This window comes from Lactuca serriola, chromosome 4 (assembly GCF_051521515.1).
Source record: "Lactuca serriola cultivar US96UC23 chromosome 4, Lser_US96UC23_V15, whole genome shotgun sequence".
Classification (NCBI taxonomy): domain Eukaryota; kingdom Viridiplantae; phylum Streptophyta; class Magnoliopsida; order Asterales; family Asteraceae; genus Lactuca; species Lactuca serriola.
In genome coordinates, this window is record NC_136411.1 from 319,835,404 (window position 1) to 319,851,032 (window position 15,629).

At 42.0% G+C, this 15,629-nt stretch overlaps 1 protein-coding gene and 1 long non-coding RNA gene across 6 annotated transcripts; one reads left to right on the forward strand and one right to left on the reverse strand.

Moving 5' to 3' along the window:
* Positions 1 to 11,690: 11,690 nt before the first annotated feature.
* On the reverse strand, positions 11,691 to 13,739 carry LOC145100696 (uncharacterized). Of its 5 annotated transcripts, XR_013705207.1 has the most exons (4): positions 13,485 to 13,739; positions 13,059 to 13,371; positions 12,861 to 12,950; positions 11,816 to 12,756 (listed from the first exon to the last, which is right to left on the reverse strand). It is a non-coding gene; the product is annotated as an uncharacterized LOC145100696 (long non-coding RNA). The 5 variants fall into 5 exon arrangements; XR_013705205.1 differs by adding an exon at positions 11,691 to 11,760 and having other exon boundaries at positions 11,934 to 13,371; XR_013705206.1 differs by having other exon boundaries at positions 11,816 to 12,950.
* A 224-nt stretch (positions 13,740 to 13,963) lies between these two features.
* LOC145097365 (uncharacterized) lies at positions 13,964 to 15,257 on the forward strand. Its single transcript, XM_079034907.1, has 3 exons — positions 13,964 to 14,364; positions 14,438 to 14,659; positions 14,756 to 15,257. The coding sequence occupies exons 1-3, from the start codon at positions 14,155 to 14,157 to the stop codon at positions 14,783 to 14,785; spliced, it is 462 nt and encodes a 153-aa protein (XP_078891033.1). The 5' UTR covers positions 13,964 to 14,154; the 3' UTR covers positions 14,786 to 15,257.
* Positions 15,258 to 15,629: the final 372 nt, after the last annotated feature.

Sequence of the window (15,629 nt, forward strand, 5' to 3'; positions counted from 1 at the left end):
GTACCGGCTCATCCGAGCCTGCTCTGTGGCCACCAGCTCGGGGCAAAACATCGCCCTCTCATGGAACTTCCGCGTGATCGCCGCCACCGAATCAGTACCCTGCTTGAGGGTTAAGAACTCCTGAACTAATCGTTCCCGCTCCACCGGGGGAACGTACTCCTCCCTGAACATGGTAGTAAACCCCTCCCATGTCACTGCCGCAGTCTCTGCCAAAGTGAAGTTCGCCGTCACGAACTTCCACCAGTCCTTTGCTCCCAGACGGAGCTGGTTCAAAGCAAACCGTACCCTCAGGTGCTCCGGGCATGAACAAGTGTAGAAGCACCCCTCTATATCTGCGATCCACCTCATCGCAGCAATCGGATCCTGCGTCCCATCGAACTCTGGTGGCTTCGTGTTGCTGAACTCTCGGAACAGCAATGAATCACCCCCCTGTGGCCTAGCAGCGGCCACAGCTGCGGTAGCTGCAGCGGTTGCAGCCTCAGTCAATGCGGCGTACCGCTCGTCGAACGTCTCCATCAGGGTGGTCTTGATAGACCCAAACATCTCTGGGATCTCAGCCCGGATCGCCGCCGCCACCTCCTCGTGGATCATCTGACGAATATCCTCGTCACTCACACCGCTCGTACTTGCTCCGTGACGCGGTCTAACCATGATATCTCTGAAATACAACATAAAACTATCAGAGATTCTATCGAGTATAATCGTACTCGATACGCAACCCTACTCAGTCCCAGATATCCAGGGATTCTTACTTGGGCCTCCCACTGACCCGGTGTCCTCGGTAGTATGGGCCCAATACTACCGACCACACCACATCAATGTTCATCCCAAGTCCTCCTCCCCAAACTCCGGATAGTGAGTACTCTACTTCTGATACGCTCTATCTACCCGCATACTAGCAAAGCATCTCATATAGGCAACTTCCCTAGACTAAGGCATCACAAATTAGGCCACTCTAGTCCTATCATGAATACCTAGTCTTCTAGCATGCATAACAATTCATATCATATAATATTGTAAGGTATTTTGGGGATCTTTACCGTTCGGGCGCTGACTGATCGTACACACTGCTTCTTTCTTGCTTACCACAAAACCATTTACAAAAGTTTATGCCTTTATTTGAAAAGCTTCCTCAAATCCTCGGTTTGAGTTCAGTTACCCCCTAAGGTGCACCCGAATCCCTCAAACCAAGGCTCTGATACCAATTGTAACAGCTCAAATTTTTCAAACAAATTTTTCATTTCAAAAACATAATTGTTTCCATTTTAAACAAGGCATAAATAGATTAATTATTCTGTCAATACAATTATTCAAAATCCCAAGATCATAAAGACAATCTTCAGTGTGTATCGATCATGCCGGCGCCTTCCCACGGTCCTCGCTAGTACCTGAAATACATGCACAACAACTGTAAGCATAAAATGCTTAGTGAGTTCCCCAATATACACTTACGCACATACGCCTTTCCAGGCCTTGACCTTCCGGTCCTCATAACGTAATCGCCTTCCGGCCCATAACATATTGCCTTCCGGCCCACATATCATACATAGCACACATAACAATTAACTTACCACATATAGCATACATATCACATAACATATCCGACCTTCCGGTCACACAGTCAAACCCATTCCGGGTACAGTATAGTGAGAAGACTCACCTCGTAAATGCTGAAAGCTAGCAACTCCTGAAATCGCTCGTGCACAATCCGACGAGCTACAACCTTCCTATAACATCACATATCTCATTAACACTTATAACTTCTAAGGGTGACTATCCCTAAGAAGTCAGACTTAGGTCAACTCTGGTCAACGGTCAACGGTCAGCTCGACCGGACTCGGCGAGTACCATGACGACTCGGCGAGTCTAGACGTCCTCCAACTTTCTGAGATTCCTTATCTACTCGTCGAGTACCCTCCTCGACTCGACGAGTTACCCTTGAAAGAATCGCGGGGCCACCCCGAATCCACTCGCCGAGTCTAAAGAACAACTCGGCGAGTCCCAGTAAATCTTCAAGCTACTCGCCGAGTCTGAAGAACAACTCGGCGAGTCCATGCCATGCAGACGAGCAACTGCTTCCTGAATTACGTATGGTCCCGAGATATACAACCATGGGACTTTCTAGACTTCTAAGCATCTCATTACTGGGGGTATAACCGTTTGGGTAATCACAAAATAACCCATCTAATCACTAAATGGGTTTCATAAACCCTAACTTCATAAACACAACAAACAACAGAAGGAGATCCGAAATATTACCTGGGATATGCCCTCTCTGTGTTTCCAAACCGCAGAACTCGAATCCTTTGCCGTTCCTTAAGCCAAAACCTTTCTTCTCTTTGCCCCACAACCTCTTCAAGCCCTAATATCCTCCACTCTTGCTCTAGATGCCCACAACCGATTAGGGTTCCTCTCAATCGACTAAAAACGAACAATGACGGCACATAAGAGCATTATATACGATCCCAAACAGAACGGTTAGGGTTTCTGCTGAACAGCGTCGACTCGCCGAGTCCATACCTGGACTCGTCGAGTCCAGTCGCGATCCCGCGACCAAGTCTGCGATCCTACTCGGCGAGTCTGGGCTCCCACTCGCCGAGTCTCCTCCTAAATCGCCCAAAAACATAATTTAAACAATACCTGAGATTTCGGGCTATTACAAGTTAAGTATGGGCGAGGCTCGTAACTCATAGTTAGCCGAGTGTAGGCAAGGGCCCGTATCTCCTTGAGTGCAGGCGAGGCCCGTATCTCCTAGCTTTATGTTATATGCTATGTGTATGGTATGTGGTAGTTTGGGGAGACTCACTAAGCTTCATGCTTATAATTTACAATTTTGGTTTCAGGTACTTCCGGTAGCAAAGGGAAGGGCTCGGGATGACTGCATTGCACACACCACAACGTTTTAGTCTGGCAGGATTTACTCTGATGTTTTGATATATAATTTGGATACAATGTTTTGACATGAAGTTTTGAGATATTACCACTTATATTTTTTATGTGATGATTGAATTACTATGATTTTATAATGATTTAAAACGAAATTTTTAGACCGTATTTTTGGGATGTTTCAAGATGGTATCAGAGCCTTGGTTTGAGGGATTCGGGCACACTCCCGGGTGTGTCTGAACTCAAACTAAGGAATTGGTATGAAAATTTTCAAAAGAAAATCATTTTTGTAAAAATAATTTTGAAAAGAGAAAAGAATTTTGAAAAGAGAAAAGGGTGTGGTGCATGCAATCAGCTGAGCTCAAGTAAGTACTCCCAAATTACCCATAAAAGTTTAGTTATGATATGTTTATGAGAACTGCATGCTATATTAGGGCTAAGGATCTAAGAAGGATGCCATATGTGCCTATTATATGTATATCAACTTTATGAACTACATGCTAGTACAGATTAGTCAGTGATGGTCTGAATGAGATATGCTTGATTATGTTTACTCAATGCTCGAATACTGCTTGCTTTGTGCTTTTAGGAGTTCTAGTTATCTTTTAATAACTAGTAAACGAATATGTTAAGTTACATATTGCAAGGACTAAATAATTTCAGAAGGTTAGGTCTAGCTCAATTTCACAGCTCTTGTTTGAGTCCAACCGTTGTAGGGTAGGATCTCTCATTTGAAGAATTATCTAGTCTTAGTGATATGTAATGGTATTCGCGAGCTAGTTATGGGGAGATAGCAAGGTCTTATTATGCAGCTGATAGCGGATAGTGGGTTGGTGATTACCCTAGGGAAAGCCTAGGATGAGATTAGTGTGAGAACAACAGTAGTAGTAGAAGGGACTTGGTGGAGTCAAGGCAGTTCTTGAGGAAAGTACGGATAGATGTGGAAGCTAGTATGGGTCTGTACTACTGAAAGTAGAGGATCCGTACTCGAATTAAGAATGGTTGAGATCAACCCAGGAAACTTGTAGTGTGTGAGATCCCTCGAGTGATGATGTGTATAATAATGTTTGTTATGGTGTATTTTTAGTATGGTGACACTACACACTAGGCCAGTCGGTAGTTCAGGTGCCGGTGAGGGATCAGGCTCGGGCTCTGGATCCGGGTATCTAGACGAGTAGACGAGGGAGTTCATTTCGTCTGAGGTCACGTGCAGTATTCGGGATCAGACGCATGTGATCTTCGGCACGATCCAGGAGGGTATTTTAGAGCTTTTGGATGAGAGACTGAGTACATTCCACATCGAGGTGGCGGCCATGATGGGGTCACGCACACTGACATTCAAGGAGTTCAGGGCTTGTAGATCTCCCGGTTACCATAGGGATCGGGACCCCATTTCTAGCACTAGATGGTTGGTTGATGTCGCCAATGCTTTCCACACGAGCCGATGTCCTGAGGGGGACAAGGTTCGACTTGTGTCCTGTCTTCTGAAGGACAGGGCACGCGACTGGTGGGAGGAGGTCTGATATGCCATTGGTGATGATCCAACTCCTGATGCTATGACATAGAGTGACATTTCGGCCAGGTTCAGGGCCGAGTTTACACCTCTGATTAAGGTGCAACAGCTTGCCAGGGAGTTCCAGGATCTCCAGCAGACGACTGAGACGGTGATCGAGATCACTGTTATGTTCAGGGAGAGGGCCTTTCTCGTTACGCAGTATGTGGCAGACGAAGATATGAAAAAGGCCTGATATCATGAGATGTTGCGGAGTGACATTCGGTAGTTTGTAAGCCGATCCAGCTGCAAGACCCTGGAGGATATGTAGCGAGAGCTAGGGAGAGGGAGATTGATTTATATATAGAGAAAAAGAGGAAACCAGATGCTGCGTCTGGTGTAGAGGGTTCGGGCAAGAACCCCAAGGTAGATTCCTGAGGTAAGGGCCAGCAAGGCCGAGGCCGTTGTGGCAAGTGTGGCAGGACATGTGATGGGGCGTCCAGGGTAGGTAGTTCGGACTGCTTCAAGTGTTGTCGAACTGGACATATTAGCAGGGATTGTACTGCTACCACCACCACTACTATGGTATCTGATCTGATTTGCTTTCAGTGCAATCAGAGGGGCCCTCAAGAAGGCCCACTATATGAGTTTATCAGCATCAACAGGATGAGTGGTAGCACCCGCTCTTGCTACATTGAGGATTACCGACGACCACCAGGGTCGAGCGGATGCGCCAGTGGCGAAGAGTAGAGCCTTCCAGTTGACAGCAGAGGAGGCACAAGCATCTCCCGACGTGGTGACAGGTATGTATCCTTTCCGTATTTCTTTACGTATATTGATTATTGCTTATGTTTCTGTGTTTTATTATAGGATCTTTCCTTGTGAACGGTATACCTGTTCTGGTATTGTTTGATTCGGGGGCTACCCGATCTTTTGTATCGCTCATGCTCAGCAAGCGATTTCTAGGAGCTACGGGGGAGCTGGATTGCCCACTTGACGTGGAGATAGCCGATGATAGGACCGTCAGGGTTGCGAGGGTTCATTGAGGATGTACACTACAGTTGTTTGATGAGCAATTTTCTTTAGATCTAGTCCCTATTCCCTTTCGAGGGAATAAGGTTATAGTAGGTATGGACTGGTTGAGCCCCAATGAGGCAGTGATAGACTGCGAGCAGTAGCTAGTGAGAGTTCAGACTCCTAGTGGGGGAGGGTTAGTGATCCAGGGCAAGAGGCCGTAGAGTTGACCGACTGTATGTTCAGCAGCGAGAGCGAGGCGCTACCTTTAGCAGGGTTGTGTAGGGTATGTCGCCTATGTTATGGATACCCGGGATAAGGGTAAGGCGACAGTGGATGATGTATCGGTCGTGCAAGAGTACCCGGATGTATTCCTGGAGGATTTTCCTGGGATACCTCCGGAGAGGCAAGTTGAGTTCAGGATTGATCTAGTCTATGGTGCGGCTCCGATAGGCAAGGCACCATATCGATTGGCTGCTCCCAAGATGCAGGAGTTGTCTATGTAGCTTCTATAGACTACCGGGAGCTGAATAAGGTAACGGTGAAGAACCGTTATCCCCTCCCGAGGATTAATGATTTGTTTGACCTGCTATAGGCGCATCTTGGTTCTCCAATATTGATCTGCGATCGGGTTATCACCATATGTGATTCAGGGACGAGGATGTGCAGAAGACAGCTTTTAGGACATGCTATGGTCACTATGAGTTTGTGGTGATGCCATTTGGGCTCACCAATGCTCTAGCTACGTTCATGGACCTCATGAACCGTGTGTGCAGACTGATGTTGGATCGGTATGTGATAGTCTTCATCGATGACATCTTGGTTTACTCGAAGACTTAGGAGCAGCATGAGGAGAACCTGAGGGAGGTGTTGGAGACACTGAGGAGGGAGAGACTTTTCCCAAAGTTCTCCAAGTGTGAGTTCTGGTTGCATGAGGTGCAGTTTCTAGAGCACCTTATCAACCAGAAGGGTATTCTGGTCGATCCGGCCAAGATAGAGCCCATGATGCAGTGGGAGGTTCTGAGGTCTCCAATTGAGATTAGGAGATTTCTTGGTTTAGTAGGTTATTACCGGAGATTCATCTAAGACTTCTCCAAGTTCTCTATTCCTTTGACCTGACTGACTAAGAAGTCAGTGACATTCTGTTGGCGGCCAGAGCAGCAGGCAGCCTTCGAGACTCTCAGACAACGGTAATGCGAGGCACGGATTTTGACTTTGCTGGAGGGATTCGATGACTTCGTGGTTTCTTGTGATGCTTTGATCACATGCATGGGCGCGATATTGATGTTGCGGGGTCATGTGATAGCATACACTTCAAGGCAGTTGAAGCCTCACAAGAATAACTATCCGATGCACAATCTAGAGCTGGGGGCTGTGGTTTTCGCCCTTAAGATTTGGAAGCATTACCTCTATGGGGTCTGTTGTACCATTTACACAGACCACAAGAGTTTGAGGTACCTCATGGATCAGCCAAATCATGAGGCAGCGTCGGTGGTTAGATGTGGTGAAGGACTACGACTGTGAGATCCTTTACCATTCGGGAAAGGCCAACGTGGTGGCCGATGCTCTGAGCCGCAAGGCAGTGGCAGCTTCAATTCGAGATATATATGTAAGGATGGCAGTGATTACTCCATTGCTAGAGCAGATTAGAGAGGCACAAGTTGAGGGCCTGAAGGAGGAGCGTGGGAAGTGCGAGCGGATCATAGGCCAGGTGGCCTCATTTGATTATGTCAGTCATGGGTTGTTGACCCTACATAGGAGGATCTGGCTTCCGTACTGGGGCGGAGTATGAAAGGTTCTGATGGATGAGGCCCATAAGTCGAGGTTCTCCATCCATCCCGGAGCAACGAAGATGTATCGGGATCTTCACCCTGATTACTGGTGGCCCTGCATGAAGTGGGACATAGCGTGGTACATGGAGATGTGCTTGACTTGCAGGAAGGTCAAGACCGAGCACCAGGGACCTCACGACAAGACGCAATTGTTGGATATTCCCGTGTAGAAATAGGAGGATATCACCATGGATTTAATCACCAAGCTTCCCAAGACCGCACAGTGGAGTAGATTTGATATGGGTCATCGTGGATCGGTTGACCAAGAGTGTTCATTTAATCCCGATCCAGGAGAGTATATCGGTTGAGAAGCTGGCCGAGATCTACGTGCATGAGATAGTGGCACAACATGGAGTGCCTGTCTCGGTGGTGTCATACCGAGATGTCTGTTTCACTTCCAGATTTTGGAAGCGGTATCACGATGAGATGGGTACTCATCTTCACTTCAGCACCGCTTTCCACCCTCAGACGGACAGACAGAGCGAGAGGATGATACAAACTCTCGAGGACATGCTATGCGTATGTGTATTGGATTTCGGTGGCAGTTGGGATATGTATCTTCCATTAGCGGAATTTTCGTATAACAATAGTTACCACACCAACATAGACCGACCTACCTTCGAGATGCTCTACGGGAGGAAGTGTAGGACCCCAATCTGTTGGGGCGAGGTCGGTCAGAGAGTCATGGGTTTTACTGAGGTAGTACTCAAGACTACGGAGAGGATCCAGGAGGTCCGGAGTAAGCTCCAGACTGCTCAGAGTCGGCATAAGAACTATACCGAAAAGCGGCGTCCAGACTTGGAGTTTCAAGTGGGTGACATGGTCCTCCTGAAGGAGTTACCTTGGAAATCTATCATCTGGTTCAGGAAGCGGGGAAGTTGGGCCCCAGGCACATCATCCCTTTCAGGGTTATGGACCGGGTGGGCAAGGTTGTGTACCGATTGGATCTTCCTGTAGAGCTCAGCCAGATCCACTGCGCTTTCCATGCTTCTTAGCTGCGGAAGTGCTTAGTAGACGACTCAACGGTTGTGCCTCTAGAGGACATTCAGGTTGATGACAGTCTGAATTAAATTGAGAGACCCGTAGCTATTCTCGACAAGAAGACGAAGGAGCTGAGGAACAAGAGGGTTGAGCTGGTGAAGGTGCAGTGGCAGCACCGCAAGGGTTCAGAGTGTACTTGGGAGCCCAAGGAGGAGATGAGGGAGCACTACCCAGAGTTGTTTCCCGATGCAGCAGACTTCGAGGACGAAGTCTAAGACAAAAGGGGGAGAATTGTAACGCCTGCTTCCTGGTACACATTTTATTCTAATTTATTCATTTTTGAAGAGCTACTCGACAAGTTGGGAGCCCCAAACTCGTCGAGTAAAAACGATATTGGACACGGGATTTAAGTTGCCTACTCGACAAGTTGAGAAGCCTCGACTCGACGAGTAGAGCTGTCAGGATTAAACCCTAATTTTGGGGTTTTGCACCCAATTTAAGCATCTTAATCCCCACTTTATGGCCTCATTTCCAGCTTCCAAGTCCCAAACCCTAATCCACAAAACCTAGAGCCTTATGTGAGCTTGTGAGCCATTTTTGAGTGAACATTATGTGATTTGAAGCTTGTAGAAAAAGAAGAAGCTAGAGGATTCTAGGAGAAGATTGTAGATCCATAAGCAACATCTCATCTTCTTTAATTTTTGGTAAGCAAGCCTTAACCTTGCTTAGTTTTTTGTTAGATCTCCATTTTATCATATTCATGGGGTTTTTGGTCCAAAAAGCTTAGTCCTTGGGATATGGACGTCCCAAGTGATCTACCTTTCAAATTTGGGGTCTAGAAGGGGTTTCAAGGGATAAAGGTGCAAACTTTATGACCATGGAAACCCCATACAAGCTTTAAGGTGTTATTATGGCTTTTAAGCCCCAAAAGGCGATGCATGGAAGGAAAGTTAGGAGCATTACGTGTTCAAATGATGTATAAGGCCTAGATCTATGCTAGTATGCTTTAGTTCGGAGAATTATGGCTTTTGGACCAAGATCTACATCCTAGAGAACTAGGGTTTTTGCTAAACCCATTAAGAAGGACTAATAACGGGTAAAGTTGGAAACTTTACCCTTAAAAGGGCATTTCCAGTATGTAGATGAAATATGGAGTTTGGATCTGAAGAGTAGGGGCTTAATCCTTTAAGATGGCTCAAATAGACTAAGAAACTCGGTGAGTCCAGAGAGGGACTCGACGAGTTGAGTCGTTTTGTCTCGATGTTGTACAAAGTAGAGCGCGAAGAGTCTGTGAAGGGACTCAGCGAGTTGATTCGCCAAATCGCGAATATGAGTGGAGAGGGAACTCGGCGAGTCAGGGGGATGATTCGACGAGTTGGATCACGATTTCAGGGTTTTGAATTATAGAACTCGGCGAGTTGATGAGTCAAGTCGGTGAGTTGAGTCAGCCCAAGACGTTGACTTTGACCAGAATGTTGACTTTTACCAGGGGTAAAATGGTCATTTTACCCTAAGCAGGATTATCAAATTTTGACTAAGTGTTATTGTGATAATGATAGTCGAGAAGTTGTTGGAGCAGCCGTCAGAGATTTCTCACCATGAGATTTCACATCCAGCTTTGCGATGTGAGTTTCCTTCAATAGGAACGGGTCGAAGGCACCAAGGTCGGCCCGTATAGAGTAGCTAAGTGTGGGTTGGGCCCATATCTTAGAATTCTTTATGATTAGTATTTAAGTGTGGGTTGGGCCTGTATCTAAGAATTTTTTATGATTAGTAGCTAAGTGTGGGCAGGGCCCGTATCTTAGTATTATCTGAGTATGTTTATGAATTGGTAGATTTTGGTATACTTGTTGTCTATGTGATACTTGTATGTATGTTTAGGTAGCGAGGTGTGGGCGGGGGCCCGTATCCTCCGGATAGCAGAGTGTGGGTGAGGCTCGTATCTCCTAGTTAGTAGAGTGTAGGCGAGGCCTGTATCTCTGAGATAACTGAGTGTGGGCGAGGCCCGTAACTCATAGTTAGCGAGTATGGGCAGGGGTCCGTATCTCCTTGAGTGTGGGCGAGGCTCGTATCTCCTAGCTTTATGTTATACACTATGTGTATGGTATGTGGTAGTTTGGGGAGACTCACTAAGCTTCATGCTTACAGTTTACAGTTTTGGTTTCAGGTACTTCCGGTAGCAAAGGGAAGGACTCGGGATGACCGCATTGCACACACCACAACGTTTTAGTCTGGGAGGATTTACTATGATGTTTTGATATATTATTTGGATACAGTGTTTTGACATGATGTTTTGAAATATTACCACTTATGTTTTTTATGTGATAATTGGATTACTATGATTTTATAATGATTTAAAATGAAAATTTTGGACCGTATTTTTGGGATGTTTCAGTTCGGCTCAAGTAACACTTGAGAATCACAATTACCATATAGCTTACTTCAATAATATTCTTACTTAACGTGCCGGTAAACCACACATGCATAATGCCAAAAAGAATATACGACAATACGTAATTTCTATGGGAAGCATAAGATTCACATTTTATAAAACATGATTTTATATTAATACTTATAATGCTAATACTTTTAACAATCAAAATGTCTTATGAAAACCTTTTGTTAACTCTACCCAAAATGCAAGAAGACGGTGAGGGTGGCGAGCACTAAATGTTACTTAAGACCCAACCTTATTCGGAATCGGAGAGATCTCCTTAAGCCTTCCTTTTTAGCGTTTTATAGTAGGTGAGCCTAGTCGCGGTGAGACCGACAATGCTTTCAAACATGCGATGACGCAATGTTTGTAGTTTTGTCATATATATATATATATATATATATATATATATATATATATATATATATATATATATATATATATATATATATATAGACACATACACAATTTTACCATACATATAACGTAATTTAAACCATCTAAGTTTTATGTCTATTAATTTTAATTGGATACGCAAGGATGTAATACCAATAATTAATACATTCAATTAACAAGATCTAATTCCTTGATGTTTTAATTAAATAATTAATCGATTAATTAAACCAATAAACGTTATGTTTTCCAACTATAGTAAAATTGACAAATTTGCATGTTAACCTTGTTGGATTAGTGTCTAAGCCCGTTACTATATTTGGTATGTACTTGAGCTGGTTGTGTATGGTCCTTTTGGGTTGCTTTCACCAAAGCAACTTGACAGGATGATTTACGGAAAGAGAAAGGTTATTATGGTTTATTAATATATTATATGAATAATATATTAAATGAGAAATCATATAGTTTAACTAATATTAGTCAAGAATTATTTAAGAATTAATTTTGTGACTAAAAGAGATTAATTAAATAAAGGGGACTGTAATTGTCAATTGTGTGATAGTTGGTTTTGGGCTGCGAACTCTCTTGGATATAAGGGGGACGAAATTGGGAGTGGAAGCCCACTCTAATTTCGTCCAAGGAGGCCTTATTCCAGAGGCCTGCATCAAACTTACTTCTTAGTTGCGAATGAGATTAAGGCCCTTCGTCAATTATCAGTTTCCATTCAACTGGAAAACAATATCAGATTCACAACTAATAAATGAACATAAATGAGTAGGAAATGAATATAAAATAAATTACTTGAATGAAAAACCAATGTAAGCAACTATGAGATAAATATTAACCAGGTATGTCATTGAACTGGTGTGCAACACCAGATGAGAAGAGTGATATTACTCACTTTAGGGGCATGTCCGTATCAAGGGTAAATTCGTCAACAAATGCAAAACTGTCCCTCGACAAAGGTAGGAACTAACCCAACTATCAAGAGCTTTATACATTTCACTATTACCAAACTCCAAACGCAATAAGTAATAAGCAGCTTCAATATTTACTACCTACCTGCATCAGGGGAAATTTGTCCAAAATGACCAACTAAAGGATTAATTAACAAACCAGTAAAATGCAGCACCAAACTCTAATTGTTTTACATTCATACCTACATGGACCATCAATGAACGAAAAATCATCCAAAACTCTCTTTTAATCTGTATGAGATAATTAAATATATAGAAACATTAAAAATATAGAGTACAATTAAAGCAACCCCAACATTTTCCTTTTGACTTTAGATGGTCACAGAAATTAAGAAATCAACTTAACCATTGAAGCTTGTACATTAAATGACTTGAATTCATCAAATTTATATATGAGAAATCAATGTTAAAACCTATAACCAAGCCAAACGAAGAAAAAAATTAGTGAAAAGTTATATAGTTAATCACCTTCAGGAACTCTAAACATACACCTTTTATGAACATTTATTTCATTCTTTTATTTTTATTAGGTTTATATGGCACCACCACCCTAACCTACACAGCCCCAAAGACAAACTTTTTATTTGTAACATGGATCAAAACTTTGAATAAGCTTAAAAAGAATAACTAAAATAGCAAGATAATTCTTTTTGGGAGCAAAACCATAAAGATAACTCTTTAAGTAAAAGATATGTCAATTCTGGTCAGGGGGAAATGTGTAGGTTTCATGAAGAAAAAGTATGTAACCTGCAAAAAAAAACAACAAATATCATATAAAATTCTACAACACCATCAATTTAGAATGCAATGATGTGTGTGTGAATTGAACTAAATCAACAACCCATTCATACCATGTAGAGTAAACCTTTCAGTTAGCAACATTTCTTTTTATTACCATGAGGGGTATAGTCAAAGAAAATCCAAGAAGAATATTTGATTTTCTGCAAACATTTGTACATCATTAATGATAGATTAAATGTAAATGAAAATAAAGAATTTATCAATAATGACTATATCTCAAGAATATATAGATAGAAACAGACCATTACCAATGCTCAGCAAGAAACATATTCCCTTGAAGGTTCTAACCTGAGACGGGATTGAATCTAAGGCTGAGAGTTAAAGCACAAAAACTGATAAAAATTGAGAATTGATTAAACAAAATTAAAACTAAAGGAAAAAAATCATAAGATCGAATATGAGATTGAGCAATGAAGCAAAAAAGAGAGATTCAAATCTGAGACTGAGAATTAAAGCACAAAGATGGGTGTGAGTTTAGATACGGGGTAGGAAAGCAAAGAAATTCAAACCTCTCATAGAACTCATATCTTGTTCTCCTTCAAAGTTACTCTTCTACTAAAACTAAAAATCAAAATCAAGTTTTATTGGAAGGAGAAAGTATAAATCAATAAGATTTGGTTGTGATGTAACAGATAGTCAAGATTTATGTGTAAAAAATGTACATAGAAGCTTACCTGGTTCTTCTTAAGGTAGCAACGATTGAAGATGGTGACAGATAGAGGAGATGTAAGTGCAGCAGACGGTCAGTGGTGCAAGGACGGAGAGTGGGTGGTGGTGGCGGAGAAATAAACAGGTAACACCGTTTCGTGGTGGTAGTTTATTCTTCATTGTTGGAGAAGTAGATGGAGAAGATCTAGGGTTTAGAAAGAAAGATGCTTCAAAAGACGAGGAGCGTGTTTGGGTTTCTTTTGGGGATATTAATATTAAGCTAAAAAGATTATACATGAAATCTTAATTTTCAAAAAATATCCAATATACTTTATAATATAGTATATAATTTAACTGAAATTTCTAAATCTTTGTTTTTCATTTCCATTTTTTATTATTAAAATATTGTTTTTAGTATCCACATGTTGGAACGAGGTTTTTTTTTTTTTTTTTTCTTTTTTTCCTTGAAGTCATGGCAGCCTCAAAGCCACAGTTCTGGCGCACGTCTGCTTCAATCATTTCATGTTTATCTGAGCACAAATCGTTGGTTGGCATGTCAACACAACACCCGTTCAAAACCCATTTCTGATTATAAGCTCAGTTAACACTCTACAACAACAATTTGTTTCGATCAAACAAGTTCGATTTCGAATTCATACACTTCAGGTCTACTCTTCTGTTCAAATCGTCGATAAAATGAGTGTTAATCACCCAAACGAAACCCTTGATTCCAGAGTATTCGGTAGAAATCGCTACAAGTTCCTGGCACTCACCGCCATTATCCTCCTTGCTCTCTCGTCAATTCTTACAAGCACCGTTACTCTTCGCTTTTCCGCCGGCAATCTCAACAATTTCTCCGACGACATCGCCGGTGGCTCCCTTATCCACGACGATTTCGACATCATTGTCCGTTTTTTCCCTTACCGATTTGTGCTTTTAATTTGATTGATTGATTGATCTAATTGTTGGTTTTGAGTAGGAAATCGAGGCGCGGGAGAAGGCGGTGAAGCATATGTGGGATGCGTATATCAATGACCGGCGAATCAAATTGCAACCGTTCTGGCAGGCGGCGTTTGTGGCTGCTTATGAGGATTTGTCCGGTGATGTGGCGGAGGTGAGAGAAGCTGCGATATCAGAGATTGCTAAGATGTCTTTCTATTCCACCGATATTCGTCTTCCGGATCTCGAAATCGAATCAACGGTTTGTGTTCTTGTGCATGTGATCATAATTATCAAACAGGATGACGTTGAATTAATAACACAGACTTGAATACGTTATGATTTTTGTTTGCAACAGGATTTACAGCTACAAGAACTACTCGCATGAAATTAGGGTATGACTTGAAGAAGAACATAGGATCAAATTCAAGAAGAGCTTCCCCACTTTCTGAAGAACTGTAGCAAGTTTTATACAATTTTGTATTTTGGGTAATGGAAAATTTTGTATCTTTTTTGTGTAAAGAACAATTTGTAATTACTACTTGAAAAAAAAAAAAAAAAAAAAAAAAAAAAAAAAAAAAAAAAAAATCCTGATATAATGGAACCAAGAGTAAGAATATAATTGCAATTCCTTCTCCATTTTTAACTAACTCTATATTTCCTAAAGTTAGGGTCAAGGAATCAATCATGATATAATGGAACCAAGAGTAAGAATATAATTGCAATTCCTTCTCCATTTTTAACTAACTCTATATCTCCTAAAGTTAGGGTCAAGGAATCAATCATATGTGCATTATTTGAAAAATGTTATATGTATATTATTTGAAAATATTAAGAATTGTTTGATAGTTGTTGATTGAGTGAGATGAATCGAATTGTTGATTGAGTAAGATCGATCGAGTCAATGCTTAGTTGAGTCGGTCATAGTAAAAGACATACTAAAAGTATATCACCGAATTAAAGGCTTCTAATTATGGTATAAAACGGTTTGATTATGAACAAGTTGATCCAGTCTCTTACTAGACCCAATAAGAATGATATCAAACATCCTCTTATACGTAAACACATCCTCTTATATATAAACACATGTACAAATTATTTGTTCTAAATCCATCATCATGCATGAGAAAATATAACCCTCGAGGCAAATGTTAAAACTACTTAACCATTTCCTAAATGGATTCACGTGTAGATTAACATTTATAGATGAAAATACAATGGACGCTTTATCT

Bases quoted from the DNA above. Each gene is read 5' to 3' on its own strand.
- LOC145097365 (XM_079034907.1), top strand. From the start codon at position 14,155: ATGAGTGTTAATCACCCAAACGAAACCCTTGATTCCAGAGTATTCGGT. The intron at 14,365-14,437 runs GTCCGTTTTTTC...GGTTTTGAGTAG, and splicing joins ACGACGATTTCGACATCATT to GAAATCGAGGCGCGGGAGAA. The intron at 14,660-14,755 runs GTTTGTGTTCTT...TGTTTGCAACAG, and splicing joins ATCTCGAAATCGAATCAACG to GATTTACAGCTACAAGAACT.